Source organism: Macadamia integrifolia, chromosome 14 (assembly GCF_013358625.1).
Source record: "Macadamia integrifolia cultivar HAES 741 chromosome 14, SCU_Mint_v3, whole genome shotgun sequence".
Lineage (NCBI taxonomy): Eukaryota > Viridiplantae > Streptophyta > Magnoliopsida > Proteales > Proteaceae > Macadamia > Macadamia integrifolia.
The window spans coordinates 20557433-20574328 of record NC_056570.1 but is presented as its reverse complement, the minus strand read 5'-3'; the positions used below and the strand labels follow the sequence as shown (position 1 = coordinate 20574328).

Here is a 16896-nt window from a genome sequence, read left to right as displayed (position 1 = left end):
TTAGAAACATCTATTGGAAGTATCACTTCCTCTTCTGTATAAAGTATGACAATCCCTATTTTAAAGAGGATTTTTTTTTTTAATTTCTCTATAATTGTTTAGTTATATATTTTTAAATTATTGAGCCTAACCTTACTCTCTCAAAAGATCATAATTTATGTACAATCAGATAAAAATAAGTGATTATTTTATCTTGAAGGAAAAACGCAAGAATCCCCAATTGTACTAATGTAAGACGTTTCAAATCTTAAGGAGAATATTTATTTGTGATACAACTCAACCTGATTTGTTGACCTTAACAATCTGTGTCGATCTTCTTAATCAGATATATTGCTTCAATTAAAAAATGCATCTCAACAATATCGGTCATTAATTCTCAAAGTCATGTAACAATGTATAACGGACAATGTTAAATCGCTCGTTACTTTCCAGGACCGGAAGTTTCCGGCAGGAAAACTTCGGTCAAAACGCTCTTGACCTGATCGGAAACTTCTGTTTCATCATCTTTGTACTTGGAGTTTAATCTTCACTTTCATTGCTGCAATCTACCAACCTGAAGATCCTCTGTTCAATCCATCTAACAAAATCACAAATTTCCTCACCTCAACTTCAAATGCTACCTTCAATTCTGATGACACAGTCGTCAAGACCGGTGAGGATTTTGTGGCTTCTAACCAAACTGCATTTGATGCTTTCATTAACATCAATGACGTTCCTGCTGTCACTGTCGAAGATCTCCCTGTTTGTGCGGGGGATATGGATAAACCCATTGATTGTACAGACAGGGATATCTTTAATGTGTTGATGAAAGCTGCTATAGAGAATTTTAAGGATATTCACTGCTACCAGTTTGGGAAACCTGTGCGTGGATCAAATGGAAGCACCTGTGATATGGCTTGGGGGTTTAGGCCCAAACAAGTAAAAAATGCCGCTTTCTATAAAGACTTCCGTAGGTTTTCCATTTCTAGGTCTAATAACTGCAATTATACTGTAGTTGGGATTGGGGATTACCACTCCGGTATGAATGCAAGGAAAAGAAAGAAGAACCAGAAACCCAGGTTCGAGAAGTTGCCAGAACATTCTGAGAATCCTACTGCTTTGCCTCTGGTTGGAGAAGTTGTTAATGATACTCTTCCCGTGGTTGAGTCTGAGAGTTCGTTTAGTCATGGCAAGTACTTGATTTACTCGGGTGGTGGAGACATATGCAAGAGCATGAATCATTACCTTTGGAGCCTCTTATGTGCTTTGGGTGAAGCTCAGTATTTGAATCGCAAATTGGTTATGGATTTGATGATCTGTTTAAATTCAATGCACAGCACATATCACCTGGATGAGGAGGGGAAGGATTTCAGTTTTTACTTTGATTTTGAGCATTTGAAGGAGTCAGCATCTGTACTGGACCAGAGTCAGTTCAGGTCAGATTGGGGGAAATGGCAGATTAAAGATCATATGACACTATTCCGTGTCAATGATTATAGGGTCACACCGATGAACCTTGCACAGGTAAGGGATACTCTGATAATCAGGAGATTTGGATCCGTAAAGCCATATAATTACTGGTATAGTGTCTGTGAAGGAGAGACTGAATCTGTTATCCAACGACCATGGCATCTTATCTGGAAATCTAGACGCTTGCTGGACATTGTATCTGGCATAGCCTCAAGGTTGAATTAGGATTTCCGACTCTGTCCATGTTGTGAGAGGTGAGAAGGCACAGAACAAGGAACTCTGGCCTAATCTAGGGGCTGATACTTCACCTGAAGCACTTATTTCATCTCTACAGGACAAAATTAAAGCTGGCAGGAATGTGTATATTGCCACCAATGATGAAGGACAAGTATTCTATTCATTTCCTTGATGAATATAAGGATCTCTGTGATGAGAACAGCGATTGGTATGCAGAGACCTCAAAAATTAACGATGGTGTTCCAGTACAGTGTGATGGTTACATGAGAACATTAGTTGATACTGAGATGTTCTTGAGGGGCAAAAAGCAGATTGAAACTTTCAACGATCTTACAAGTGACTGCAAGGATGGGATCAATCCCTGCTGTGCATCTACTTGATCAATATGCATGGTGCATAAAAGGTTAAGCTGAGTTTTTTAAGTTATGGCTTGATGCATTTGGTGTATCTGCATGTAAGGTACCAACAACTGGTAGTTTCTGTTCGTGAAAAGCCGAGGTCATTGTTATTAGGTACTGGCATAGAGCGAAATTCTTATTAATCATGCACTCTGTTGGAAGCAGTTATCTGTGTGTCATGACTTAGAATTGAGAACTCTGTTTAGGTTTGATTGCATAGTTAAATGCTTCTCACGCTTTTTTTTTATTTTTTTTAATTGCCTTTGTTGTTGCTGTTTTGTTCTTTGTGAGTGTCACAGATCAAATTGTTGTAGTTAAACTCTTCATCTTGAGCTTGGAAACTATATCTAATTGTTTCATTTTGAGTGATGAATTGGTGAAAACATGTGGAGACACAATGCTTATGAAGTTTGGAAAGAACAACTAGTAATGAAACCACCCACTCCATCCTATCAACTTGAAACCATCTACGTAAGATACTGCTTGATCATTTGACTGATTTGAGTTTTTTTCTTTTTTGCAGGATTATTCTTGAAACTGAAGCAAGCGTTATAGCAGGAAAAGTTGCATCCAATGGTCTGGGAAGTGCGTCATCATTGACTGAGTTATGATTGCCCCTCTTTGGTTCTAACACAATGCTAAATACACCTTTGCTGTGTTCTGCAGACTATAACTCAAGCACTAGCTATAGCGTGGGAACAACTTGCAAGATCTCTGCTCAATTGATGGTGCTTATGAAGAGAGAAAAATGATTGTATACGGTTAGATTTCACCCTTCTTTTTTTTTTCTTGATTTTTACACTCAATTTCTTCGATGTTGAAATTTTGAAGGACTGTAAAAGGCTGAGTTTTTTCTTCTTCTTCTTTTTTTTTTTTTTTTGTCCCTCTTGGTGTGTGCACCCATGTACCAAAGATGAGTTAAAGTTGGGATTCTGTGGAACATCTGTTTTATAGTTCAATTGATGAAGAGATCTTAATCTGTAACCTCTGTTTATCTGTTTTTAAAATTATTTTTGGGTGTCACCTACATGCATCTACAGGTCTAGGACACGGCAATGGTCGATTGATCTAGGCACTGTTATATGGAATTGGCATGGCAAACATGATGCCAAGGAGGGTTCTTGCTAAATGCTGAATCCTGTGGTAGGTTTTGTTGTTAGAAATGATCAGAAATGCACGCCTGCCAATGACATGCTCAGGATGCAATAAGCTGAAGTAGCTCCCCATAATTCACTGGATGATTAATGTGAATATGAATCAAAGAGCATGTATTCTCTCTCGCAGGCTCGTTAACAACTGGTTCCTGCCTTTGTCTGCCTTTGTTCTACTAAGACTATAGGCAACTATCGAATGATTTAAAGAACAGAATAGCCTATTATTTCTGTGGCACAATGTGTAGTCCATGTTTGTAGTGAGTGGTACTAGCTATGTTTCCTGGTTTTTTGTATTTGTTTTGTTGAGAAAGAAACGAGTTTGGCTGGTTCAATATGCCAAAGGATACTCTTTTTGTTATGGAAACTGCTGGCTTTGATCTTCTAAAGATGCATAGAAGGGTTGATTTTATAGATCAAACCCAATCCAAGCAGAAGCTAATTTAGTTTCAGGGTTTTGTGTCAGTACAGTGAGGAATCCTTCATTATAAGAGCTGGGTGTTAAATCCTAGGTTGAATTGGCAAACTTCTTGAGGAGATGGTGAAAGAAGAAATGCTGATGAAAATAGCAGCATTGCAGAGTGTTCAATTCAGGCAATTAGTTAATCAGGACACGGTAAAAAAATGAAGAAGAGAAGCCAAACTTGAATGCTTTTACATAAACCTTTGCCAAATTTGCGTGAAATGCATGAAACACATTTCTATTGAAATCAAATGACAGGCAAAAGTGAATAGTAAAAAGCATTAGATGAAGAGCCATAAGAGGCACAACTGTAAGTTGCTCCATTGCAATTAAGTGGTCATGGGTTCGAGTTGGAAAACTGTCTCTACGGAGTAGAGGTAAGACTGCGTACATTGTGATCCCTCACCAAACCCCACAGTGACAATTGTAGAATCCTTGTGGACACGTGCTTTTTAATAGATGAGGAACCATAGTCGATAGGTCAGGTAGTTATTACTCTCCCAATCATTAAGATTTAAGGGCATGGGTTCAAACTTGTTACTACACAATCCTGCATGTCCAAGATCCTGCAGAGCTAAAGTTAGAGATTGGCCCGGAGACAGCTCCAGGACTAGGCTCTGATGACAAAGTTAGACTCAGATATGCTTATTCTTTGTAAGGGGTTTAGTTGATTCAGAGTCTCACCTTCTTTCTCTGTCTAGCCCTCCTTATATAGGTAACAAAGGTCTCCCTCATTGATCGAGAGGTGCTGACATATGGACATGTGTCCTTATCTTACTGGGGAGATCTTCTTCTGTCATGGTCGAGCTGGTTGAGATCACAACGATTAACTTAACTAGGGTTGGCCATCATAACCGCTAACCTAACCATGGTAGGATCCCCTAACGGTTAACCTGACCATGGTGGGATTCTCCAATGGCCAACTCTACCGTGATAGAACCTGGAGTCAAGTAACCGTCCAACTCTGGTTAATTTCCCTGGTCTTAGTTTAGGTCGATCACAGTGCCTTTATGGGGGTATGTCGGATGCTCGGGAGCCTTCACTGATGGTCAGGGAAGTTGGACCACATCTATGCTTATGCTGATCGGACCTAAGTACGATTACCCAACCATTAACCAGTCAATAGTGTATATATATGGTATATCAAAACTAATCCCAATCTCATCTTAAATTTAAGAACATACCATTTATTTTTGGGCCTTCGGAGGGCTCAACAAGGGTGGGGTTATGCTGGGCCAAAAGTTGGCCAACCCAACCCAAGTTGCACCCTACACTATGTGGTAAGGGTGTTAATCGGTTGGTTTCGGTTTAAACAGTTCGGTTTGGTTTGGTTTACATATATTTTGGCTGAAACCATAATCGCACCATTTATTAAATGTATGCATTTTCTGGAACCACAACCATTTAGTAAACGATTTCGGTTTCCATGGCTTTTAAACGGCTCTGATTTCACAGTTTTAAATGGTTTCGATTTCGGTTTATTCCATATGGTTTCTCAACGATTAGCAATTGGTTTGCTAATTTATTCACATGTTTACTAAAATTTTCTTTTGACGATAAACGATTCAATCTTGAGAATGTGAAATGCAAACCATTATGTTTTGTTAAAACAACCAAACAACTAAGCAAAAGAAAATATTTTTATAAAAAATAGTCTCAAGCGCATCTAACAAGTCAGTAAGTAATGCTTACAGTAGAGATTTTCTTCTCCTCTCCTCACCCCAAATAATGTGTTATAATATTGGAAAATATATATTTAATATGCCATGGTATAAGTAAAAATTTCATTTTTATCAATATACATTCTACTTAGTGCGTTGGATTAATTTAATCGGCATTTCGAACAATGAGCAAGATACCTCTAGAATTACTTGCAGGCTTGTAGCACTCAATCTTTGAATCGAATGAGGCACTAATGACATTTTGCAACCACCTTGTTTTATCTTTAAACAGGCAAATCGGATTGGTTTTGACGGTTTAAATGGTTCGGTTTTCACAGTTTTTAATTCGGTTTGAAACCATGGGTTAAACGGCTCGGTTCGGTTTCAACCCATTTAGCTAATCGGCCTAAAACTTGAAATCATAACTTAACCATTTACTAAACGGTTTTGTGGTTTCTGTGTAAACGGCTCGATTTGGTTTCGGTAAACGGTTTCGGTGTCAAATTCACATCCTTAATGTGCAATAGGGGGTGTCAAAACTTAGACCGAGCCTAAATTGACCAAAACCAAATTGAACTGAAACCAAAAAGAGTTTGTTGGATCATGTTTTGGATTAGGGTTTTGAGAGACCAAAACCATACCAGCTTGAAATTTATAAAAGAGAAAAAAAAGAGTGTCTCATACTTTTGAGGGAGAGGGTTCAGTGAAAGCAATGTGGTTTTGTACTAGTGCTAGAGTCAATGGAAGTGCATGCGATAGCATCAATAGGGGTAGGATTTCTGCCTTTTATGAGGGGTAAGATATTTTCGTTTTCCTCTATATCTGGGTGGCCCCATGTTTCTTTTCCCCTACTATTGAATATGGAAAAAAAATTCTTATCCAAAGCATTTTTTTCCACAGATCGTCCCATGTGTCTTAAGTGACGACCCACGCAAGTAGGTACGGCTTGTTCTCCCTTTGAAAGCAACCGATAAACTGAAATCAAAACCAAAATGAAATTGATCGAAGCTAAGGTTGCGTTTGGTAAGAAACGACATTTTGTGTCAAAAATGGGAATTTCAATTTCTGTAGCAAAATTCCATTTTTTTTTTTTTCCTTTTAGAACGAAACTGGAATGGCTATGGGTGTCAATTCTAAGCCCACACCGCTAGGCCCGATCGAGCCCGATACGTTTATGGCCCGACTTAGATTGGACCAATTAATAAACGTGTCGGGCTTGAACAGACGTTCACTGTGCAGGTAGCTAGCCTGTAGGGCATCCGATTGGACCGACACGTTTATAAGCCCAACTTGAATCGACTCATTGTAGCCCGACCCCTTTAATACTATATAAAATTCCTATTTTGCCTTTACTAGTAAGGAATTAATTAAACTTTCTTACGTTTTGCTTTGTAATAGGATTTGATTAAATTAACCTTTGTTTTGTAAGTTGTAATGGTCATCATTTATTATTATTATTATTATTTTTTTAAAGAACAACCATAACCTCATATCACTTCTCTTCTTTATTAAAGAATTGCATCATATATTTCTGGGCCTTCAACCCACTTAAGACAATAATTTTATGGTAGGCACATTTTAAGCCCGTTTAGACTTAAATAGGTCTATAGCCCGGTTAAAACTCGTTTAAGAAAACCCAATTAAAGCCCGACATCGATCGGACCGATTATAAACTGTACCATGCCCTCCAAAGCTAAACTCGTTTACTTAAATGGGCGTTTATGATGCAAGATTTTCAAGTGATTAAGCCCAACTAGGCCCAACCGACCAATTGACACCCCTAGGAACGACGAAACTACCTTTTGTAGTTCTGTCAATTCTCGTTTCTAACTTTTTTTTTTTTACATTTTATTTAAAAAAAAAAATGAAACACACCATACATGAACCAAATGATTTATTCTGTTTATTCCCAAAAACTTTTTTCTGGAATGTTACCAACCGCAGCGTAAATCGAATCGAAAGAATTGACACTTGTGCGAGGAGCCATGCCACACCATTACATATATTTGGCACCTGGATTGATGAAATAACCGATGGTGTGGGATGGCACTCTACACCGTCTGTGTCGGGTGCGAAAGTTGACGATGCTTCCGAAGTTATCTTTCTTGTCGTCTCTCATTCGCTCATTAGATTCAGTGTGGAGACCAGAGCCTAGTTAGCAATTTGGCCAAATTATTCGTGAATTATTCGGCCGAATAGAATAATTTCAAATTTTATGATAATTTCTGACCGAATCCGAATAAAAATAGAAATTGAAAAAATTCGCGATTTTTTCTAATTTGATTAAAAAACGCAAAAAAGTCGGACGAACCGACTTATAACTGAATTATTCGGTTCACTTAAACCCATCTTAAAAAAAAAAAAATTAAAACCGCTTGAACCATCGAACAAAATAGGGTTTCTGGTCTCTTTCTCCCCAATTTTCCGCCTCAGTCTCAAACCCTTCTCTAGCACGGTAGCACCCAGTGACTTCACAAGAGAGAGAACATAGATGCATATGCCTTCCTTGCAAGACTTCCGGTAGGTCAATGAGGAGTCCTTTTCGGCTTTGATCTTTTGCAACGCATCCAATATCATGAGACCACAGGTGGAGAGATCTAGAAAATAGGATCGAAGTAGGGTTTGTTGTTTGGATGGTCTGGGTTCCATCGGTAGATCTTGAACTCCTTCTTTAACCACTTGGCCTTCGTCTTCTCTTGTAATTGAACTAAATCATGGGCTTCTACTGCTAATTATGCAAGCTCTTGTGAGTTGTGAGTTGTGACACAAGGTGTTCTTCCAAGACTGGAAAGTTTTCAGCTTTTTTGACCCCTCGCTTGAATAAACCTGCAACCTTGTCATAGCTATGGCGAAACCAGCTTGGGGTGACATCGATCACTTGCCGATCAAAAAGGGAAAACTCGCAAAATACAAACCCAGATAGAGATTAGCAGAGTAGACTATAGAAAGATCTTCTTCTTAAAAGCTATCTAATCAGGAACTCCAGTAATTCCATCACCTCTCTCTCTCTCTCTCTCTCTCTCTCTCTCTTGTAGATATCACTTTGTATGGGAACGAAGCCATGCTGCTTTGGGCACTGGGGAATTTAACACCTTCAAAGCTGACGCATGCAATATAAGTCACGTGTCTATATGGAGAAAACGTGTTAGAGAGTAGATCACCATAAGTCCATACCTCATGCATGGGCTGGGTTCAGTAGTGACCATTTTAGGTCCATATTGAAGTCCATCCATTAAAATACATATTAAAATACATAATTACTCCAATAAGCCATGACATTAATACAACAAAAATAATATCCGAATTTTTTGTCTGATTTTTATTTTCGTAAACGAATAATTCTCGAATCCAAATCTGAATCAAATTTTTATTTTATCTATTTTTTTGATCGCTTTTTTGACCGAACTTATAAGTTAATCAATCGAGTTATTCCAAATAATTCTTCATCCGAATAATTTCCGTATCCGAATTTGTTAACTAGGGACCAGAGAGAAGCAATGCTCCATTGCTCAGTGTTCACAGAGTGGGACTGGTAGTTGACAGGTGAGAGAGAGAGAGAGAGAGAGAGAGAGAGATTGAACTCTATATATAGAAGGATCGAAATGCAAAGAAAATCCTAAGCAGCTGCTCCTGATCTAAAAGGTATGTGCATTCGCTCTTTGATTAGAACTCTAGTTTACTGTCTTCGGATCTCTCTTTGTTCGAAGCTTCAGATCTTCGAAGATTGCTGCAACTCCTTTGAATCTTTTTCATTCTTCACGGTTTTCAACTCTAGACAATGTTAAATCGCTCATTACTTTCCAGATCCGGAAGTTTCCGGCCGGAAAACTTAGGTCAAAACGCTCTTGCCCTGATTGGAAACCTTTGTTTCACTATCTTTGTACTTGGAGTCCTAATCTTCACTCTCATTGCTGCAACCTACCACCCTGAAGATCCTCTGTTTCATCCATCTAACAAAATCACAAACTTCCTCACCTCAACTTCAAATGCTACCTTCAATTCTGATGATACAGTCGTCAAGACTGGTGAGGACTTCGTGCTTTCTAACCAAACTGTATTCGATACTTTCATTAACATCACCGAAATCCCTTCTGTCACCGTTGAAGATCTCCCTGTTTGTGAGGGGGATATGGATAAACCCATTGACTGTGCAGACAGGGAGGTGTTTAATGTGTTGATGAGAGCGGCTATTGATCATTTTAAGGATATTCACTTCTACCGGTTTGGGAAACCTGTGCGTGGATCAAATGGGAGCACCTGTGATATGGCTTGGAGGTTTAGGCCCAACCAAGGAAAAATTGCAGCGTTTTATAAAGACTACCGTAGGTTCTCAATTTCTAGGTCTAAGAACTGCAATTACACTGTGGTTGGGATTGGGGATTACCACTCCGGTATGAATGCAAGGAAAAGGAAGAAAAACCAGAAACCCGGGTTTGAGAAGTTGCCAAAACATGCAGAGAATCCTATTACTTTGCCTCTGGTTGGAGAAGTTGTTAATGATACTCTTCCTGTGGTTGAATCCGAGAGTTCGTTTAGTCGTGGCAAGTACTTGATTTACTCGGGTGGTGGAGACAAATGTAAGAGCATGAATCATTACCTCTGGAGCTTCTTATGTGCTTTGGGTGAAGCTCAGTATTTGAATCGCACATTGGTTATGGATTTGACGATCTGTTTAAATTCGATGCATACTTCATCTCACAAGGATGAGGAGGGGAAGGATTTCAGGTTTTACTTTGATTTTGAGCATTTGAAGGAGTCAGCTTCTGTACTGGACCAGGGTCAGTTCTGGTTAGATTGGGGGAAATGGCAGATTAAAGATCGTTTGCCACTGTTCCTTGTTGATGATTTTAGGGTCACACCGATGAACCTTAAACAGGTAAGGGATACTCTGATAATGAGGAAATTTGGATCCGTAGAGCCAGATAATTACTGGTATCGAGTGTGCGAAGGAGAGACTGAATCTGTTATCCAACGACCATGGAATCTCATCTGGAAATCTAGACGCTTGCTGGACATAGTATCTGGCATAGCCTCAAGGTTGAATTGGGATTTCGATTCTGTCCATGTTGTGAGAGGTGAGAAGGCAAAGAATAAGCGACTCTGGCCTAATCTAGGTGCTGATACTTCACCCGAAGCACTTATTTCATCTCTGCAGGGCAAGATTGAAGCTGGGAGGAATGTGTATTGTGCCACCAATGAACCTGATACTTCTTTCTTCAACCCTCTGAAGGACAAGTATTCAGTTCATTTCCTTGATGAATATAAGGATCTCTGGGATGAGAACAGCGAGTGGTATGCGGAGACCACAAAACTTAACAATGGTGTTCCAGTAGAGTTTGATGGTTACATGAGAGCATCAGTTGATACTGAGGTGTTCTTGAGGGGCAAAAAGCAGATTGAAACTTTCAACGATCTGACAAGTGACTGCAAAGATGGGATCAATACCTGCCGTGCTTCTACTTGATCAATATGCATGATGCATAAAAGCTTAAACTGAGTTTTTGAAGTACTCACTTGATGAATTTGGTGTATCCACGTGTAACATTACCAACTAGTGTTCTTGCTGTTCGTGAAAAGTTGAGGTCATTGTTATTAGGTACTGTAGTAGTGCGAAATTCTAATTAGTCATGTACTCTGTAGGAAGCAGTTATATGTGTTTCATGACTACTCTATTTACGTTTTACTGCATGGTGAAATGCTTTTCTTGCATTTTTTGCCTTTGTTATTGTGTTCTATGTAAATGTCACAGATCAGATTTTGGTAGTTAAACTCTTCATCTTGCATTTGGAAACCATATCTTATAGTTTCATTTTGAGTGATGAATTGGTGGAAGCATGCTCAGACATAATGCTTGTGAAAAAGACCATTAGATCTATCAAACCAAAGTAACAGGAAGTTTGAAAAGAACAACTAGGAATGAACATGGTCAAAGGAACTATGTTTTGGGGGGGGGGGGGGTTGGAAGAAATAAACTTCTTTGCTTGTGTTATTTTGTAAATCATGATGACCTCCTTTCTGGGAAATAAGCTTGAAATTTGCGTACTTACATCATGAACACTTGAGATCATATTGAAGATACTCGTTTTGATTTCCAAGATCTTGTATTTCACGTGCGATCCTCCAAAGAAAAGAAATTGTTATTCATTAGCCACTGCAAACGTAATGGATCAGGAATTGGCAAAGCAGGGAGCTGTTTGGCTTTGATTTGGGGATGTAATTCATTTTTGATGCAGTTTTTTATGTAATTTCAATTCAGAGGCAGGGGTGGTATTATCTGTTTTTGAGATTAGATCATTGATGCTCAAGTTGTATCACTACATCATACTTTTAGCTCTTTCTAAGAATAACATATTTGTACTTTTTTTTTGGGGGGGGGTGTTCCGCAAGGTCTTTTCCCATGGTGTGGTATTCCTGGCAGGCAAATATCACATTTGCAATCAGTGTTTGCGTACTGCCAATGTTGTTGAGGATTAAGTGGAGAAATCACTGACTAATTGAAAGATTGATGCCATTTGGATGTTGTGGGGTAGGAGTTAGCCATGCAGAGAAGTTGTCGAGGTATGAACTGTGAAGTGATATTTTTCTCTAATAAAGACGAGACAGTATATAAGATATTTCAAGTGATGAAATGTCAAACTGATCAACCTCATGGGATGGGTACTGAATTTTGGAAGAGGTTTTTAGTTCTAGGATTTAGTTGGTAGATCTTGGTACCAAATTGGTTAAGTCCATCTCTAGCAATGTTCATCGATTGGGACATGAATGGTTCGAGCATGAATTTGAATTACATCAGGCTGGGCTGCCATTTGTTTATTCATAATTTTAACGAATGCCAGGCTCAGGCCTGGCTGATATAATGATATTCAGCCGTGTCTATCAGAATGGGTCATCACCATTGTTCAAGGAAGTGAAATCAGCCTGAACCCTAGAAATCGGCTGCTTTTTGAGGCAGGAATTGGCAAGAATCGATTTGACCAGAATCGGGCCACAATCGGGACTGCCGAATCTGATTCTTAGAGCCATGCTCAGGTGTTTGCCATTTTTAGAGTCGCCTTTGATGATCTTTGTTGAATCTTCAAATATTCACATTATTGTCAGGATTCCTGGGGGTGACTTGGTTTCAATAATTTTTACTAAAAAGAAAATTTCAGAAATGAACTGGCCAGAAAGCACATCAAAACACAAAAAAGAACAGAAAAACTAATTCAAATACACATATGAAACCTCTGTCATACCCTCTATATGGGGAACCCACTCCATTTGGGCAACATTTTTTTGACATAGCAACAAAGACTCGTTCAAGCTCCCTGCATGAATCATTTTATAAATTTCAGACATAGGAAGTAAATAAACACTTAAGTAAGGCATGGACATGTAAAGCTTGCACACTAAATTCAAACCTCTTCAATCCTGAACCTTTCCAAAACTTCAGAAGAAGTGTAAATGCCATATCATATAAGTCTGTCAGGACTAGCATATCCACAACATCTAATGGAAGTACTTGATTTCCTGAAGGCACACGCACACAAAGAGAAAAAGAGAGTGTGTGTGTGTGTGAGAAAGAGAGAGAGAGAGAGCCAATCTTTAAAGAAAATTGTGGATTGTTGAAGTATGCAAAAACTATAAGTTTCCTGGTCTTGCAGACCAGAGACCCTTACTCACTTGAATTTGCACCATTATGTTACCAAGGGAATAGATCTAGTTTTCCATGACCATTGTTGTGTCATTGCCTGTAGTTCATTTTTATGATTTCCTGTTACTAATTGAATGTGCTGCTAGTAATTTGTCATTGCATTGGAGATTATAATATTTCAGGGACTGCATTTTTGCGTACAAGACCAAATTTCTCTTATTTTTTTATTTTACAGTTGATGATGAGAATGAGCCTATCTGAGTAAGTCTTGAGTAAGAGTTCTTCATCTATTCTTTGATGCAGTTGCCCTTTTTTCTACTCTTTTTCTGACTTTTCGTCTGTTCTTTAGCTATCTTCTATCACATGAACATGTCTAACTCTTAGTTCACCTTTCATCATTTTTGTGCATGAACAAAAGTGCAGCAATTCAAAACTTAGATCCCATCTACTGCTATCCTGATGAGATTGTTGGTTTTTAAAAAAAAGAGGCGGTGGGGGGAGCATGGGCTTCTTAAAATGTTTCTACCACTTCTTTGTTTTTATAATGTAATCCTTTCAACTCTGAGATTTCAATAAAAAAATTCATTATTCTTTGGCTTGTTGGTTATATGATGAAGAGTAGCCAATTATGAAATTTTAGGCTCCCTTTGTTGTAAGGGAAATTTAAGGGAAGGAAGGTAAGTTTAGTAATCATTATCTAACATGATTGTATGGTACATTTTTTCGATATTTCTTTTTTTGTTAAGAATTTCTTCCCATATTTAGCAATGATGTTTTCTGTTTGTAATTTTTATTTTACTTTTCAAATCCAATAGATTTTGGATGTAAAGTAAAATGAATTTTTATAACTAAATATAGAATGATTTGGAATTAATAATATAATCATTTGAGATAATGATTACGAAAATTCTTTTTTTATGTTTGAAAATTTCACTGCCCTTATATATTCTTTCTGAATGTGTTATTAATTATTATTATAGGGTCTTTCAAACATATATTAACATTTTGAGTAAAATGTAGTGTAATGGTTCCGGCAATCTAGCAGCTTGATCAGAGAAATAGGAGGAGCTTTAATGGCCTAGAATTAGTGGCAGACGTGTAGTAAACACTAAGGAATCTAGCTGATACGATTGGAGCACCATAGAATTCTGGATCTTACCATGTGACCCTCTATGTTGCTTGTTTTTAAAAATAAGATAAAATAATGGCCAATAAATCCGGATAGTAACTGATATTTTTTATTTATTTAAAAGGATAATTTACAACGTCACCCCCTGGAGAATGCCACAATTATAAGATCACCCCCTCTGTTTTACCCAATTAGACTCAGACCCTTATGTCAGTCACCGCTAAGGAATATATCATATATGCTAATGTCAGTAATTATATTTTATTTTAAATACCAAAATACCCTTATTAAATATGAAATACCTAAAATACCCTTGAACTCTGTCTAGATATTGAATGGATGGATTGAAGCATAGAAACTACTCGTCGTCGTGACTTCTGAAAACCCAACCCTCAAATCTACTAGCCTAAAATTTTTAGTTTATCGGGAGGATATGAAAGGAGATTGAAAGAGTATTCAATCGATGCGAATATTGATGGAAAGATCTTGTTAATCGAGCTCGGTAACGTTCTCAATGCGCTTGGCTCTGAATCTTTTACGGAGGAAATCTAACGTATGATAACAGAGATTGATACCGATGGCGATGGATATATTGACCTCAAAGAGTTCGCCAATTCCTACCGTGGGCTTCCTTTAGTGCTATTATATATGATCATACTCAAAGGATCAAAAACCTCAACTTTGCGAATTCTTGCAATCTCCAAAAACCCAACCAGAAAGTGCCAATCCCAAATGGTAGATCGATGTTCCTCTCCAGCCAAATAAACATTCCCGAGAACCAGCAATCCAGCACGAACGAAGGTAAAATTGGAATCATAATTAAAACCTAGATATGCGGAAGCGATTGAGACAACTTCCCCACCATTCTCTCTTATAAAAGAATTCTAATTCACAATTTCTCCTACGCAAAGGTTTCATAGGAGTCAGAGAGGAAAAGAGAAGATGACGATGAGCCGAAGTAGAAGAAGAGACAAATCTCGAGAGTTGAAGAACAACAGGGAGAACGTGCTTGGAAACTAGGTTAGAGCAACCATTGTCAATTCGAGCAGCTTCTGTGAGAATTTCTAGGGCTTCATCTAATCTATAAGAGTTTGCCATGGTGAGTACACCGGTGGTGACGGATTAATCTCCATTACTAAAACCTAACTAGCAAACCTAACGCGAAAGATTCTGTTGCATAGCGTAGTATTTGCCCCCACGAAAAGGATTTCCCTTCTCTTTCCGGTGCAAACACCGTTGATGAAAAAGCTGAAAGATGCTTTTAATTTGTACGATAAGGATCAGACGGGCTTGATGTCGGTGTCAGAGCTTCATCTGGTGTTGAAGAGTTTAGGGGAGAAATGTTCCGTTCAAGACTGCTCCAAGATGATCAGCTCCATCGATGCCGATAGTGATGCGTTAATTTTGAGAAATTCAAATCGATAATGACTAATGGCAAGGCTTATTCTCACCTTTTTTTTTTTCTTTTCTTTTTTAAAGGGAAATTTATATACTCAACTAATCATGTATCTACAACTCTGCAGAATCTTTGTAAACTTGCTTTGCTACAAACGAGAAAGTTGATGCTTCTGCAACTACTTCTTTTCTGCCATTAAACTGTACTAAGCATAAAGTTCTGTTTACAGAGAGAAACATGCAAGCCTCCAGAAGCCACAATGGATAGTTTTGATACTGTTGATGCGTTCCTATGGGAATAATCGGAATAACATTAAAAACATCTGAAATGGGTAAGGGGCAATTAGAGAAGAGGGCGCTATCGTGACAATTATAAAATTTTCCCAGTAATATGGTGGAGGGATCTCCTCAATCACCTTCAGATCGATCTCCAACAAATCATCGTCCTCCATGGCTTCTTCCAATTCTGATCCTCTATGGTGGAGGGGTATTTTTGGGATACTAAAAATGGATAACTTATCAATGTTTTACTCATAAGGGTAAAAACGTAATTTCATAGCATTCCTTAACAGTGACTGACATTAAAGGGTCTAAGTCGAATTTGGTGAAACAGAGGGGGTGGTTTTATAATTGTGGCATTCTCCAAGGGGTGGCGCTGTAAATTACCCTTTATTTTTTAATGAAAAGACCAAACAATTCAATTCGAACTATATTTCCCCACTCCCCCTCATGTTCTAATATAACTTTTTCTGTTGGGAGAATTTTCTTGTCACCACAGATGGTGATAAATGTAGTGTAACCATGACTCTAATTCTCTTCTCCCATAATTTGGCAAATCCAACTACTCTATTTATGTAATGGCATACTTTCCTATATATGTCCATGCATCCCTTTATAGTTTTATGCACCATTAATACTGATTCAAGAAAGTGATTATGTCTTGAGGTTTTTAACTCGCCTGTCTGTGTTTGAGGAGGCAATGGACTATGGGGAAAAAGATGTTTTTATGCCGATTGGAGGAAGAGATTGAAGATCGAGAATTGATTCACTTATATGAAAGAGGGGAATCGAATCTTCAAATTGAATAAAAGTGTCAAGTGGGAATTGGGAAATGAATGTGAAAAGCAAGAAGCAAGAAAGAGGGGAAGAGCGTCTTGGTGTGCTGGTGGTTGCCAGTGCAATAGGGCCATTGCCTGAGTTTTGGGAGAGATTGCTTGTTTGACATCCTCAGTCGAATATGTAACAGGTTGTGCCCCTCCCACTTCACACCCTCCTCACAACCCTTCAAACCCCCTGGCCACCTTTCCTTGAGTTGGGACGTTAATCTTTAATGGCCTATGGGCCTCAATAGGATTTGACCCCACACCTTAAAAAAAAAAA

The 16896-nt window shown here is 38.4% G+C and overlaps 1 protein-coding gene and 2 pseudogenes across 1 annotated transcript; all 3 read left to right on the top strand.

Annotated features, from left to right (window-relative positions):
• The first annotated feature begins 381 nt into the window (after positions 1 to 381).
• On the top strand, positions 382 to 2946 carry LOC122062064 (annotated as a pseudogene).
• A 5941-nt stretch (positions 2947 to 8887) lies between these two features.
• Positions 8888 to 11150, top strand: LOC122062094. The gene has a single exon (XM_042625737.1). The coding sequence runs from the start codon at positions 9138 to 9140 to the stop codon at positions 10821 to 10823; it is 1686 nt and encodes a 561-aa protein (XP_042481671.1). The 5' UTR covers positions 8888 to 9137; the 3' UTR covers positions 10824 to 11150.
• Positions 11151 to 13694: 2544 nt separating this feature from the next.
• Positions 13695 to 15655, top strand: LOC122060705 (annotated as a pseudogene).
• The last annotated feature ends 1241 nt before the right edge of the window (positions 15656 to 16896 follow it).

Coding starts and splice junctions, on each gene's coding strand:
- LOC122062094 (XM_042625737.1), top strand. CDS start 9,138: ATGTTAAATCGCTCATTACTTTCCAGATCCGGAAGTTTCCGGCCGGAA.